Source organism: Vicugna pacos, chromosome 8, assembly GCF_048564905.1.
Source record: "Vicugna pacos chromosome 8, VicPac4, whole genome shotgun sequence".
Lineage (NCBI taxonomy): Eukaryota > Metazoa > Chordata > Mammalia > Artiodactyla > Camelidae > Vicugna > Vicugna pacos.
The window spans coordinates 25,011,714-25,026,702 of NC_132994.1; the positions used below are offsets into that span (position 1 = coordinate 25,011,714).

Sequence of the window (14,989 nt, forward strand, 5' to 3'; positions counted from 1 at the left end):
AGAGATGTCAAGGGAAAACTGCTCAGCTGAGCTCCAAATACCTGCAAAGCCCTGGGAGATAGTAAAGAATTGTTTTTTTGGCTGGGAGGAGGTGCCAAGATGGCGGAATAGAGAGACTCACAGCTCGCCTCTCCCATAAATACACCAAGAATTACATCTACAAACTCACTGAATCGCACGGAACACATACTGAACTCTGGCAGAGTGTCTCTTGCTTTGAAACAGGAGGATTCTCACAAAATCCGATAAACAAGAAGTTTATACTGCACAGCACAGGGAACTATATTCAATATCTCATAGTAACTTATGGTGAAAAAAGAATATGAAAACAAATATATGTATGTTCATGTATGACTGAAGCATTATGCTGCACACCAGAAACTGACACAACATTGTAAACTGACTATGCTTCAATAAAATATATATATTATATATGTATATATATATACAAAAAATAAAAAGAATTTTCTTTTAAGCTGCCAGGTTTTGAAATGGTTTGTTATGCAGCAATGTTACGGTTTGTTATCTAACTAAAATAGTAGCTGATGTTGTAAAACTGTAAACTCCATGAGGCTTTATCTTCTTTGCTATGTCCCTAGCTTCTAGAACAGTACCTGGGACACAGTAAACAGAACAATAAATATTTGTGATGATGAATAAAGAAATGAATCATTAGAAACATTATCAATTTGAGGAAATGATTTGAAAAGCCACTTCTCTCTTAAACACTATTAAACAAAGTTGAAATGTTTGCCTTCCTTTGGCTTAACAAATTACTTGAGCAAGCAGAGAAAGTTTAAAAAAAATCATGCTATTAATCTTCTATCTACATTCTGAAGTGGGTGACACATTTGACCTACCTAAAAGTGGGTCTCTTAAAAAACAGAACGTGGCAACCTCAATATTTAATAAAGGCCTCATTAAGGATGTTGTTTTAAGGGCTTTGGAAACTCTTAAATCTGGTCCTTTTAAAATCTTTTATCTTACCTTTTGCTATTCCTCCCGAAGCACCGAGGTCAGCAACAAAAGGAAAAAGATGTAACAAAATAACCAAAGAGAAAAGGTGCTCATTTGCTTTGGTGGTATTGCAGTATTTTAAGTGGTTTTCCATTTCTAAGCTCCTTATATGAACCAACAGCACCAGCTGTGGACCAGAAAGAGGAGCAGGAAAGCTGAAAGAGAAATGATTGAACAGTGAATAGATAATGGCCTACGGAGCTGTAAACAGTTAGTAAGAGCTGAATACTCTATGCAGGGGTTTCCCTACACTAATAAAAGCCTAAATAATAAACAGGAGCCCACGTGTATTGTTTCTTATTTGGGTAATTAAAAAGTAGCATTTGTTTAAATACTCACAGATTCATACAAAGTTACATGAAATCATGCTATATACTGAAAACAACTAAAAGGAAAATAAAATTTAAATTTTACACAAAAGCATACTGCTGTGTAAGAGGCATCACTGAAAAATGAAAGAAAATTTTAGATAATTCCAAAACGAAGGTAATAATCTTCATTATATAGTTCAGTTAAATTATTGGATTACTTTAACTGAACCATTATGCTTACCCTGAAATGCAAGAAGGCATTTAATGAAAAATCTGGCTATATTTCGCATATGTAAGTGCTACAGAGTCTACTAAAATAACAAAATTGCTCAAAATCATTATCTTCAAATGGAATTTTTAGTACCAAACATATATGTATTAAATTTAATCATTACTTATCCCTCTGGAGTAAGAAAGCCTGAGGCTTATTTTACATATAAATTAAATATTGCTTATTTTTCTCCTTACTGGCCCCCTCTGCTTCCAGATGTGAATGTCAGTAATCAATCCTACATATAAATTCTTCTATAGTTTATCTTCTTTGGAGCCATAGGCAGAGTTCATTGTTATTCAGGTGGCATTATCATGGCTTTCCTCTTTCAAAATTAGATAACCTTTCCAAAGGTTATAATCTCTCATGCAACCAAGAAATCCTCCTGCTCATCAAGACTGCACACTGTTACCTATTTCCTCTCATCTCAGGGATTACTTCTCAACTTCCAAGTACTGGCTTATCTCATTTTGACTAAATTCTTGTCCCCAGATTACTCATTTGTGGTGACCAACCCGTTGCCTTTTTCCTCACAGAAAGCAAGGAAGACACAATCTGGGTATTACCTGCTATGTACTTCACAACATTAACACATTAAAAAAGTGACAGCACTTCATCCCTGCTCGGGATCGTGCTCTGCTACCTGGTGAGCCCCTCTTCTACAGTTCTACCCGTGTGCCCCCAAGACACAGTTCTGCCGTTGGAGCACTGACAGTGGCAAAAAGAGGCCATGGAATTAGTGACCCAACTGCTCTGAATGTAAAGCTCTGGCTTTTATAGAGGGACTTGGACCTAACGAGTAACTCAGTCCATCTATTCCTAAAGCAAAGGAAATGGAGTACCCTGATAAACAAATGGATAGACATTTCTTTTCTCCTAATGGATTGGTCTTTGTCAAGACACGTAAGCCAGAGTAGCTTTAAAGCAATGAATGGTGGCTATTTAAGATGCATAAAACCATTTTAATCCTTTACATGTTCATTTCTTATATACATTTTCAGCTTGTACCCAACAAGCTGTCTTTAAGCACAGCTCCAATTCAGGGTGCTTTGAGCCACTTAGGTTCAGTCCCTGCAGGTACGAGGACAGACGTGTCCCCACCACACCACCTCTAACTGTCCAGGGCCCACCCTCCTTTTCTTGGGATTGTGGGTGTTTTAGAGCATGGAGAAGATATGGAGAAGGGAATATCCATGCACAGGCATTAGTCGGGGCCAAGCAATGCGCCACTCCTCTGGCCCAGGGGCCACACTTGGGTGGCTAATGGTGAGGTGCTAAATGTTGACCAGGTGGAGCTAAGAGGGTCACATCCATCCCAGGTAGAGTTCAAGGCCTCCATTAGTGCCTTTTCAACATAACTCCTGGTTTGTCCAAGACATTTCAGTTTACGCCTATTATCCCTATTGTCCTAATGTCATCAGTGCCCCTTTCAGTCTCAAAAGTGTCCCAGCTGGGGCAGTAAACTATATGGTGACCCTGTTTATGGTAGAACTTTGCCAAATCCACCCACTTGGGCAGCTTTTCTGCATCCCCTTCCTGGATCCCACTTCCCCTGACCCTGCTAACCTCAAACCTTTTCACCTCCTGGAATTCTTTCTTTCTCCCCTTCTCCATGTCCTGGAAAGCTTCTCTCCTTCAAAGCCTGTCTATCTCCTGCTCCTTTTCTTCGTTCACAGGAAACTTTAGACCCAGAAAATGCCTATATTCAAACTGCACAGATGGTCAGCACACACTGTTTGGACAGTCTGGTGCCACACTGGTCATCAAATATTTTTAAAACATTCCTGATTTAGAGCCCACCAACAGAGGAGTTGCTCAGGCTGTACTAAAGCAGTCTACTACAGCAAGGAAGGCCCAGACATCTATTTTTTCGAGAGGTCGCTGGCTGATTCTCATACACAGTGGGCACTGAGTGGTCCTGGCCGCACACGTCCCAGGCACCTTGCACACCACTCACTTAATTCTTACAATCCCACAGAGAGGCAGCGTAGTGCAGCAGTTAGGAGCACAAAGTCTTGGAAATAACCTACTAGGGTTTAAAACCAGGTTCCAGTATTTGCTAGGCAACCTTTTAAAAGTAACTTTATATCTCTGTGCTTCAATTTTCCCTGTAAAATATGGTTCCAAGACTTATCCTCATACCTGTGGTAAATATGAAGCAAGTTAACACACGTAAAGCACCTAGATCATTGCCTAGTACAGTCATTACTTTTAAGATATTAGCAATTATTACCTGTTTCACAGTTGAGGATACTTCCAACATCATATGGCTAGTGGTATGCTGAGGTCTACATCCAGATTTCCTGAATCTAAACTCCATGCCTTCTGTGACACCACTACTACCCAAGCACTCTCCTACCTATAATAAAAACCAGTAGTAGGCCAATCAATGATACAGGAAGTACTTTATTTATCAGGTGACACCACGTAACAGCTGTATTTACAGTTGCCTAACTGCGGCCTAGATTTCAACAGGGAAGACGGCTCAGAGCTAGCAGTGTCAGTGATTCCAGTACAGGTATTGACCTTTATTTGGTAAAGGAAAATTTTGGTGATTGAGTTACCAGAGTCTTAAAATATAATTTTATATTAAGAATTCTTGTTTTCCCAAAAGTACTGTTTTGAACCAAATATAAGCTAGGTATAGTTTATTCACATAATGAAACTGCATTTGAACACAGCTTAAAATTTTCCCCATCTCAGTCAATTTTTCTCTTCTCAGCATTACAAATGTCTCATTCCATTATCATGCCAAATTCCTCAGCATCTTCCATACCACTTCCAGAAGCATCCCCGGGAGGCAAGGAATGCCTGTCTTCCCTCAGAAAGACACTGATAACCTGGAATTTTTACCACCTTCTCCAGATATTCCCACAACTTACACCTGCTCTCTTGAGATATGCTTTACAGCACAGCAGAAAGAACACACCACTAAGACTCTGAAAACCTAAATTCTGGGCCTCACTATGTCATAAACTACAGAACAATCTTAAATAGGTCATGAAACCTCCCCAGGCGTCTCAACTGCAAAAAAATAAGTCGAATTTGTTTAGTCCTTTATTATCTTACGTATCTTCACAGTAACCCTTCGATTTCATAAGACAGCACTATATTCATGTTATAAAGGTAATTAAATCTCAAAGAGGTTATACAATCTGCCCCAAATTCCACAGGTGGTAATAATGACTGAGCTAAACACACACACTCACAATTTCGCTCAGGACCCCAGTGCTGGTACCACTGAGCTCCTACGTTTGTTAAACGGATGAAGCAGCAAGCTCCCAGGTCTCGCCCAGTGATCACAATTCATGCTTCTACTTGCTATTTTTTTTTAATCTCTTCTTCCAGCCAGCATTTAAATTAGAACACACAGATATATTTGATCACCAAATTCAATTTACCATGGTTCTCTGATTTAACCACTCTTTAAAAGTTTCTTGTTTTTCTACATTAAGTCCAGAGAAAAGTAATTTTTTTCAGATAGTTCTCACTTTGGCTTCCCTCTCTGAAAGCTTTCAGACTTACCTGTTTGCTTGGCAAAGCAGAGATTGCTATAGTTTTATAAATACCAGTTCTTTTTTTATACTGCAAAGTTACTCCACATGTAAAACCCACTCAAAACAAAGTAAGTCCTCACTAATTCTTATTCCCTGGAGCAGTAATAAACATATATTTTCTACTGATTTTGTATCCAGTCTCCTGCCTGCCTTTATTCAGGCAATACTGTTATTCGACCTCACTGTCAAGTCTCCCTTTCTCTAACAAAATTATGTCAGTCTTAAGAGTCAGGAAAACTCTCACTTTCACTATTCCATAGGAAGAATAAACTAACCACCTAAATTGGAAGGTAAAGCTATGAATGTTAAATGAGGGATTTGGGACATGTCCTAAGAGGCCATATGACTTAAAAGCTGATGATATGATATGTGTAAAATGCTATAACTTTTATTTATGCTAATTTTATACACGTGCTGATTAGTCATGCTGATATTACACATGAACATATGCCTAAACCAAATCAAAGTTTAAAAGAGGACAAAATTCATTCTACAAGCAATCCTGAAAATTCAGCAGAATTCAATAAATAGCATGCTCTCACAAGGAGGGAGCTTTACACATTCAGTAATTTATATAATTTAACATGCTAAAATGAGAAAATAAACAGGGCGTGGGGATATGGGGTACAGATAGGAAAAGTAATGTCAAGATTTTCTTCATTTTGATCCTATTGCTTTCTTGCCTTCAGGAGGGAAGATTTTTACTTCAAAAGTAACAAAATATTTGAGAAGAGAATTTACATCTTGCTGTTCTAGATGGTATTCTTTGGCTATTTTCTCAGCAGTCCATGTGTCTGGATAAAGTTTATGATTATTGAGAAGTGTCAATGCCTCTACAACGGAAATTCTGCCTTTGGGAATGTTCTGAACATCCATCATGCCCAAGTGATGGTCTCTCGGCAACCTGAACTCCTTTGGCTCCTGATGTGTCCCAGCATCTCTGACCTACAATCAAAAAACAAAAACCAAAACATAGGCTTTCAAGATGACAGCAAAGATCTGATACCCACTTTTATGCTTCTCGAAACTACACTATCCTTCAAATAAATACTACATGTGTTTTTCAGACTATCTCTTCTCATTACAATGAGCCATAGTTAGATGGCACTTTTGCCACATTGCCATTTCATAACTACAGCTCAATTGTTAAGAAATTTAGGTAGTTCTAGAAAACACTAATCAAATGGATACCATCTACTCACCACATTATTTCATGTGTATTAAGAGAACAAAGAATTGATTTCTGTTTCCTAGTTTGGTATTTCTTATCAGTGCCTCCAAACACCTTGAATGAATTCAAATGTTGCTAGAGATCTTGCCTCTTCAGAGAAAATAAACTAATGCCTCCAAGACCCCAACAAATATAAATAAAACCACCTACCCACACCCATCTTTCCAAATGTCTGTCCCAACCAAGATTAATTCTTGCATTTGTGCTCTGTATTCCCTTCTTTTATCAGCTGCACTGACCATCCCCCTTTACTTTTCCTTTCAAATGCACCCTGCCTCTACTGCTGTTTGGTCAAAATATAAAAATGCTATAATCACCATTTTTTTAAACACCCCCCAAACCCAAAACTTCTTTTATAACCAGTTTCCTTCTTTTCAGTTCAACTTTAAAAGATAACGATACTTGTGATCTAAAATCCAGAGGATTAGATCTTAATCCAGAGGACACTTTTCAGACTTCATCCTGACTCACGACAGCACGTGACACTTCTGACCACTCCCACGTACCCACAACCATCTATCCCTTGGTTTCCACACCACCCCTCTCCTAGTCTTCCATCTGTCTCTGCAGTGGTTCCTTCTCTGGACTATGTCCCTTCAGCTACCCCTTAAATGTTACTGTGCCCCAAGATCTGGCCCAGGTTCTCTTCTTACTCTACGCATTCTTCCCAAGCAATCCTATACACCCCTTCACTATTATTACCTACAGTTAATCTGACCTCAAACCTAGACCTTTCTCCTGACTTCCAGATCCAAATTCACAAATGCCTAATGGCATCCTTACTTGGATAACCTACAAGCACCTCAAAATCAGCATGTCTAAAACTGAACTTATCCCTTTCCCCTGAAAATCCAGTTCTATCCCCAAACTCTCTAGCTCGGTGGCCAACACCACCCACCTCCCATATCCCACTCCAAAACTCAAAGCTTCTCTTATGTTAATACCTGACATTTCCCTCTCCCTCATTCATTACTGCCAAACAATGACCAAATTCTGTTGATACTCCCTCCTAAGTCCCTCTCAAACCCGATCATTTCTCTCCCAGTCACTAAGTCACCCTTGTCCAAGATAATATCTCCTGCAGGAACGACTGCAAAAGACTCCTAACTGGTCTCCTCTAACTGGATAAAATGCATTTCAATCCTCCCAGTCTACTCTCAAAACTGCCCCCAGAATGAAGCAAATCTCACGTCACTTTTCGACAGGAAACTCTTCAATGACATTTCATTGCCCTCAGGTTAAAACCCCAATTCTTTAGTAAGACAAGTAAGGATCTTCATGATCTGGCCCCTATTACTTCCTGTGCCACCTCATTTCTCCCAAATTTATCCTTCACACATTCCCCTAACTGTGCTGAACTCTGTTCTCCAAAGGCATCACACACTCTTCTACATTTATATTGTAACTCTGGCGTGAAACACTCCTGACAATCTCTCCACTTTCCAAAACTCAAAGCTTCTCTTATCTTCCTATTCCCAGGTAGATCTTCCTTCCACTCCATACAAACTTTTATTCAGATTCTGCTTCTGATTAATATTAAATACTAAAATTAATACTGACACTGAAAAAAAACTGATAAAATTCAAAAGCCTCTTTTAATTAAAGAAAAAACCCTCTTAGCAAATTGAAAATAGAAGAAAATGTCCCAAATGTGATAAAAGTATTTTTAATCAGAAACCATATCATTTAATCAAACCATATAATTCTGAAACATTAGAGGCAGACCATGTGAGGAAAAAACTGGATAGAATACTAACTTTCACTGCTATTTAACACTAAGACAATATGGTAAGAGCAGAATTAAGTATAAACAATAAAAGGGAAGAGAAAATTGTAATTCTATGCCAATAATGTGAGAAAATCTTCAGAAAAATAAGAGAATCAACTGAAAAACTAACAGAAACGATAATCTAGCTAAGTGGGAATCTGCAGTACAAAAATCACTCACTTTCTGACACATTAGCTAGTGATAAATATTTTAAAAACTCAGAGTGAAAAGAGATCCCATAGTAACAACCTTCCCTCTATCTCCCAAAGATTCAGTAATATAAAGATGTTAGTTCTCCTCAATTAATCTATAAATTCCAATTCAATTACACTCAAAATCCAAATAGGACATATGAAAGAACCTCTTCAAGTTCACCTGGGAAAAAATGCACAGTGAGTGAGAGTCAAGAAACTTCTGAAAAGAAACAAAGAAGATCACAGCAAATATCAAGACACATCATAAACGTTTATTAATTGTAATAGTATGATTTTACTGTAGAATCAGAAAAATAAATAGAACTGAAGAATCCATAAACAGACCAATTAGTGTATTTATTAGCACGGTAAATGACTGGTAAAATGACTGGGTTATTCAATAAATTATATTTAGACAACTGACCATCCAGTTGAAAGGACCTTCATACAGCAAACACTTTATTTAATGCAAAATACATATTTTAACATAAAAATACAGTCTTAAAAGTATTTAAAAAAACACAGAAGACTGCTTTTAGGTATACCATAAAGGACAAAAAGATTAATATATTTCACAGAATTTTGAACAGAAATAAATGGTTAGAAAAAATAAATTATTTGAGTCCATCGAAAGATGCCTGTTTAAAGAGGTTGTGGTATATTTATACAATGGAATACTACTCAGTCATAAAAAAGAACAAAACAATGCCATTTGCAGCAACATGGATGGACCTGGAGAATGTCATTCTAAGTGAAGTAAGCCAGAAAGAGAAAGAAAAATACCATATAATATCACTTATATGTGGAATCTAAAAAAAAAAAAAAGACAAATGAACTTATTTATAAAACAGAAACAGATTCACAGACACAGAAAACAAACTTATGGTTACCAGCGGGGGAAAAGGGTGGGAAAGGATAAATTGGGAGTTTGAGATTTGCAGATACTAACTACTGTGCATAAAATAGATAAACAACAAGTTCATACTATATAGCACAGGGAACTATATTTAATATCTTGCAGAAACTTATAGTGAAAAAGAATATGAAAATGAATAGATGCATGTTCATCTATGACTGATGCAATATGCTGTACACCAGAAATTGACACATCGTAAACTGACTATATTTCAAAAATATATATATACACAAAAAATAATTTGACACATGATAGGCACAGTATCACATGTCTAGAGACATCACAGATTAAGAAAATTATGAACTGCCTAAAAGAAAAAAAAGGGACAAAGAACATAGTCACTTCAACCTTTTCTTCATTATCAATCCCCCATGAGTCTTTTTTAGATTTTTCCTAATACTCCCCCATGAAACTGTAATACCACTGTAAATCCCTTTATGCATTACATCTACATTTCTGTGTTTTATACATAAGAATTGCTAAATGATTTTTGCTCCCCAAGAGCCAATTTCAGAATGAATGATTTAGTACTATGTGGGAGAAACAATACTTGGAAGTACCATCCAACATCTGTCTAAAAAACAGCATAAAGAATATGAACCCCTATATATTTTTTTAATGTGAGCATTTAGTAATAACTAAAACCTGTAATTGCTGATTGTGTGCAAAAATTTACAAACCTTATTTTACATGAATTTTATTTCTCTTCTCTAGTGAAAATTATACTAATAATATATTCATGCAAACAGTCTACTGCCTATCTAGAGACAACCAGAGGATTTTAGAATGGAGAAAATCTGGGAATTGTCACTGGCACTTCCCTCTCCTTTAATCAAACCCTTTCCCCTACTTAGAAGCTTCCTGCCCTGACAAACTCATCTGATTAACTGCCACTCATCCTTCTGGCCTGAGTTTCAATGTCACTTCCTCAGAAATCATCACTGATGCTTCAAGCTCAAATAGGTCTCTCTGATATACTCAGTGCCTATATCTCCTTCATAGACTTATCAGTAACTATGTACCTATGGTTGCTCACCTGTGTCCCTCACAGCACTATAAACACTGTGAGAGCAAGAGAGTTGTTTTGTTCATCTCTATACACAAAGGACTTGTGCCTGATATTTATAGGTTCCTATTCCCAATGTATTCTGTGATGTCCCCATTTTTAACATATCCTATCTGAATATATTCTTAAAAAGCAAAATAAACAAACAAACACCAAGAACACAACATTATAAGAATCTCTGGGATTGGAACATACCTCAATCCACTTAAAGATGAGAAAGTAGTATAAAGCTCTTTTTGGGTCATTCAAATGACAACCACTAGAAACACCCTACCAAATCATACAAATTCTGAAATAATATCAAATAATTCACAGAGCTGCATTCAATCAATACTTTCACAAGTTTTTTATAATTTTGGTAAATATCCAATGAATGGAGGCCTATGTGTCTTGCTTAGACCATTGTGCAGCTTTGCCAATGCTCAGCACTCCGGTCACAACTGACATTTTTACACTTGGAGAGCCCTCCCTTTCTTCTACTATTTGACGCAATTCTCTCGGTCATTTTTTTGGAACCCCAAAAGATTAAACTATTTACTTACTTAAAACACACATTACCTGCACAGAAGACACGGGATCTTTGGAATCAACATACACATCTTTTAGTAAAGACAGCAGTTTGTCATCTTTTCTAGCAATTTCTCTCTGAATTTCTGGATGGCCTAAGGAAAGGAAGAGAATGTCACAATATTGAAGCCAAAGAAAATTTCCTCTAAGACCCTAAACACTTAACACAAGACAGGCACTTTTAATTTTCACTTAATCAACAATCACTGGGACAGTACAGAGCAGGTTCTAAATGTAAACCAAAATGCTAGATCAAGCTCGGTATCCAACGTTCTGTAAAGATATCTAGAGAAAAGTTCCCTTGCACACAATCCCTTCTGATCTTAATTTCTTGTTATCAAGCCGCTAAGCATTAAAGACAAACGCCTGCAAGGACGGGGTTAGCGGCGGCTAAGGCTCCCACCGCCCGGACTCTGGAGTAGGCGGAGCCGCCGACTCCCTCGCGAGCGCAAGGGGACTGTCTCAATGTCACCGGCCTGGTGGCTCCACCTTCCGGCGCTCGGCTGGCCCGAGCGACTGCGGCAGAATCCGGTCACCCGGCCACTGGACCGAGGTCTGCCGGCGTGGAACAGCCCAGCCTGCCCAGGGAGCCGCGCGCTGAGCCCGACGCGCCCTTGCACCACTTACTGCTCATCTGCTCTCGCAGGAGGTTCTTGGTGGAGGGGTGCCTGGGAGCCGGGGAGGGCTTCATCTTGCTGAGTTCCCGTTCCGCCCGGCTCTCGAGATTGAAATTTCTGATTGCTCGAGCCACCGCGGCCCCCATCTCACATGATGCCCTTAGGTCCACGCCACACGTGGTTAAACACCGGCGCGGGCGACCTCCGGGACGCACCGAGCATGCGCACGTCGGGGGTCGTCCGGGCCGCGCGCCGGAAAACGGGCGCTAAATGAGCGCGGCTCGCCCCCTAGCGGTCGGGAGGGCACACGCCGCCTCTCTGCCCCAAGTACAAGAAAGGGAGCGCCTCCCTCGGGTCGGCAACGTGCTCCCTCCCACCTGCTGCAGCGTCCCGCGAGACGGGGCGGGACTTAAGGCTCGGACCCACGGTGCTTCTCACCCCTGGAGACTCGTGGAGTTGGGCGGGAAGCTTTAAAAGAGAAATGCCGGGTTTTCTGACTTAATTCCTCCCAAGTGAGGCCCCGTGTTGCTTCAAGCTTCCCACGTGATTCCAAAGTTGCAGGTCAAGAGTCAAAGTCGTAAGGAAGTTGACCTTGAAGTCCTTTCACAGGTCAGTGCAGCCGAAGAGGAAGCCAATAAAAATGGAACTAGTTGCAGCAGGGTAAAGGAATGGTCAAAGATTTCCCTCCCCTGCTTTTGTGAAAGGAAATAATGAAAGTTTATCCACTCTTGATGAATATTTGTTCTGTCGCTCTTAACATTTTCTGTCACACATTTGAATAAAAATGTCCCTCATTTTCCTGCCCCCTTGCCTGCTGCGTTTAAATCTGAGCTCTGTTCTCTTTTTCTATGGTGTTTTACATTCCGCTCTCATAACTCATTTGACCTTATTGTATCGATTTCCATTATACCGCCTTTTCTCTTAATGCGTTTTTGGTACTAATTTGAGTTACTTCTCCTTCTACGTGTTGAGTCACCGCGTCATTCCCTAGCCTATTTCTTGTTTGTCCTGCCTTCCTCATTATTTTTAGGCCTAGGAGACCGTGTAGCTGGAACAGCCAATAGAAAAGTGTGTTGTCTGTCGCGCGCGCGCGTGTGTGTGTGTGCGTGCGTGCGTGTGTGTGTGTGTGTCTCCCTCTCTCCCTTTTTCCTTCCCTCCTCCCCCCTCCCCCTCCCTGCCTTCCTCCCTCCCACCCTCCTCTCTCTCTCGCTCCCTCTACCCTTCCCTCTCCCTCCCTGTTTCTGAATGGACTGGACTACTGTGTTACTGCTTATATTTAAGGTTCTTTATAAATATTGTCATTAATCCATAATCAAAGAACCCACTAGGAAGTAGAGTTTCCAAAGTTACAATATTTTTCACAGACTGGCTGCAAGTTCTGTTTTTAGTGTTTTCATCTCTCCTTAATAAAATGAAGTTAAAAGCAATGAAATAATTGATGTAAAGATAATTGATTCTGGGAGTAATAATTTTTTAAAAGTAAAGTAAGGGGCAGTTTTATTTAGAGAAAAACTAATGTAATTATTATGTATAATAATCACAGCAAAAGTTCTATAAGGAATATAGCTGCCATCATTGATCATCATGAAATGTTTTTATGCAGATTGGAATTTATAGAGGCTAAAACCAGTGTTCCCTGATGGAGTTAGTTGGGAATTTATCCTGAAGGTGGCAGGCTGCTCCAGGATTTCCATCTTTGAGACAAGTATGCCTGTAACTTAAGTGCTTTGTAGTCCAGATACACATATTTTTATGGATGCCTTATATATCCATGAGTTTCAACAATTATGGGAGCAATTACATTCACTGAGTGTTAAAATTTTTTAAAAATGAAAGTCTCATTTTTGTAGAAATTCCACCATACTTCTGATAGTATGAAATTGTAACATTAGACAGAAGTTACAGGAAGTGTAAGGGGCTATGGGAATTACCACATGAAAGAATTCCTTGAATTCTCACACTTGGTAAAGTTTGGATTCAAAATTTAAGAAGCATCCAACCCCTGGCCATCTGCCAGTCCTGGCCAGGTGCTGCTCAAGCCCTCAAAGAGCAGAATAGAAGGCAGAGGTACTTCACCAGAAATGCATCCTTGGCTGTCACCCTTTGGGAATTATTGGGAAATAAAACCTGAGTCACAAATGCATAATTCCAGCTCATCTCGTCAAATATGCAAATTACCAGGAAATCTGAACTCAGACCTCTCTCTGGGTTTATGTTAGGGGTTGAAGTTGCATCCCCAAGGAAAGTATAGCCAGGATGCTGCTCAGAATTAAGCATCTCTCTGAATGGAGTGTTATGATGGGTATGCATTGCTGAATATCTAAGGGAACCAATGAAATAAACTCAAGGTCTTGCCAACAGTAGAATGTAAACTCTATAAGGACAGGAATTACTGTCTCTTTTGTTCACTGCGGTATGCATCACACTGAACATTGAACATTTGTTAGTGCCTGGTGCTAAACAAATGTCAGGTAACTCTTAGAGCTTGAAGACAAGTAGGGCTCCTGAGCTGGAGTCCAGGCCCTAGACAGGCTTGTTGCCTGATCACCGGCCCCTCTGCCAGAAGTGAGTCCTTGTCCAAGTCACTTTGGTTGAGCCCACTTCTTCATCTTAAAATTGGGATGACAGTTATTTAACATGTTTCACACAGTTTAAAAATACAAAGTGTCTAATGCAGTACCTAGCTCAGGATATGATCTTCAATATTTGCATTGCTTTCCATTTTCCAGAGGGACAGAGAGAAGGTTGAAAAAGGACCAGATATTCTGAAGCCCTGGTCTATAGGTGAGTGAAAGGGATAAAATAACTAAATATCTGAAAATAAAGCAAGATTTGGGTTCTTCAAGAATTTAATTTAAAAAATAGGTTTTCTAGATTTGATTTTTATTCAGTGATTAGCATGTTTTGCACACGTGGTGGTGTTGCTGGGCTTATTCAGGTTGGAATTTGGCCAGGAATCATTAGCTCAGAGGCACAAGATGCCCCCTGGCTTTGCCTGGTATTGGCAGCAGAAATAGTGTTACGGAACCAAACCTGGCTCTGCTTACCTACACGCAGTAAAGCCAGCCTACTGACACCGGGTTGTGATGAAGGAAAGTGCAGCATTTAATGCCAGGCACCAAGCAAGGAGTTCAGGACAGCCAGTGTTCAGAAAGCCCGAACTCCCTGATGGGTTTCAGCAAGGCACTTTTAAAGGAAAGATGAGGGAGGGGCACCCCAGGTTGTGTGATCAGCTAGGGCACAATTCTCTGGTCGGTTGATGGTGAGGTAACAGGATGGTGTCACAGGGGTTAATGTTATCCATCCTGATGCTCCAGTACCCCTGGGGGCCATGTGCTCATGGTCAAGTAGTTAACATTTTCCACTTGGTGGGGATTTTCACATCTGTAAAACAATGTGGGGAATAATGCATCATATGCTGTTACCTAGGCACTTGAGAGAGGAGCTAAAGCAGAGGATATGGGGGAGGGGTCT

General features: G+C 39.7%; 1 protein-coding gene across 1 annotated transcript; it reads right to left on the reverse strand.

Moving 5' to 3' along the window:
• Positions 1-4,643: 4,643 nt before the first annotated feature.
• Positions 4,644-11,746, reverse strand: NDUFAF4 (NADH:ubiquinone oxidoreductase complex assembly factor 4). Its single transcript, XM_006200270.4, has 3 exons — positions 11,526-11,746; positions 10,890-10,993; positions 4,644-6,101 (listed from the first exon to the last, which is right to left on the reverse strand). The coding sequence occupies exons 1-3, from the start codon at positions 11,659-11,661 to the stop codon at positions 5,814-5,816; spliced, it is 528 nt and encodes a 175-aa protein (XP_006200332.2). The 5' UTR covers positions 11,662-11,746; the 3' UTR covers positions 4,644-5,813.
• Positions 11,747-14,989: the final 3,243 nt, after the last annotated feature.

Excerpts from the sequence above, each read along its gene's own strand:
- NDUFAF4 (XM_006200270.4), bottom strand. The coding sequence starts at position 11,661 with ATGGGGGCCGCGGTGGCTCGAGCAATCAGAAATTTCAATCTCGAGAGC. Across the intron at positions 10,994-11,525 it reads CCTGCGAGAGCAGATGAGCA|GCCATCCAGAAATTCAGAGA; the intron begins GTAAGTGGTGCA and ends TCCTTTCCTTAG. Across the intron at positions 6,102-10,889 it reads ATCCCGTGTCTTCTGTGCAG|GTCAGAGATGCTGGGACACA; the intron begins GTAATGTGTGTT and ends TTTTGATTGTAG.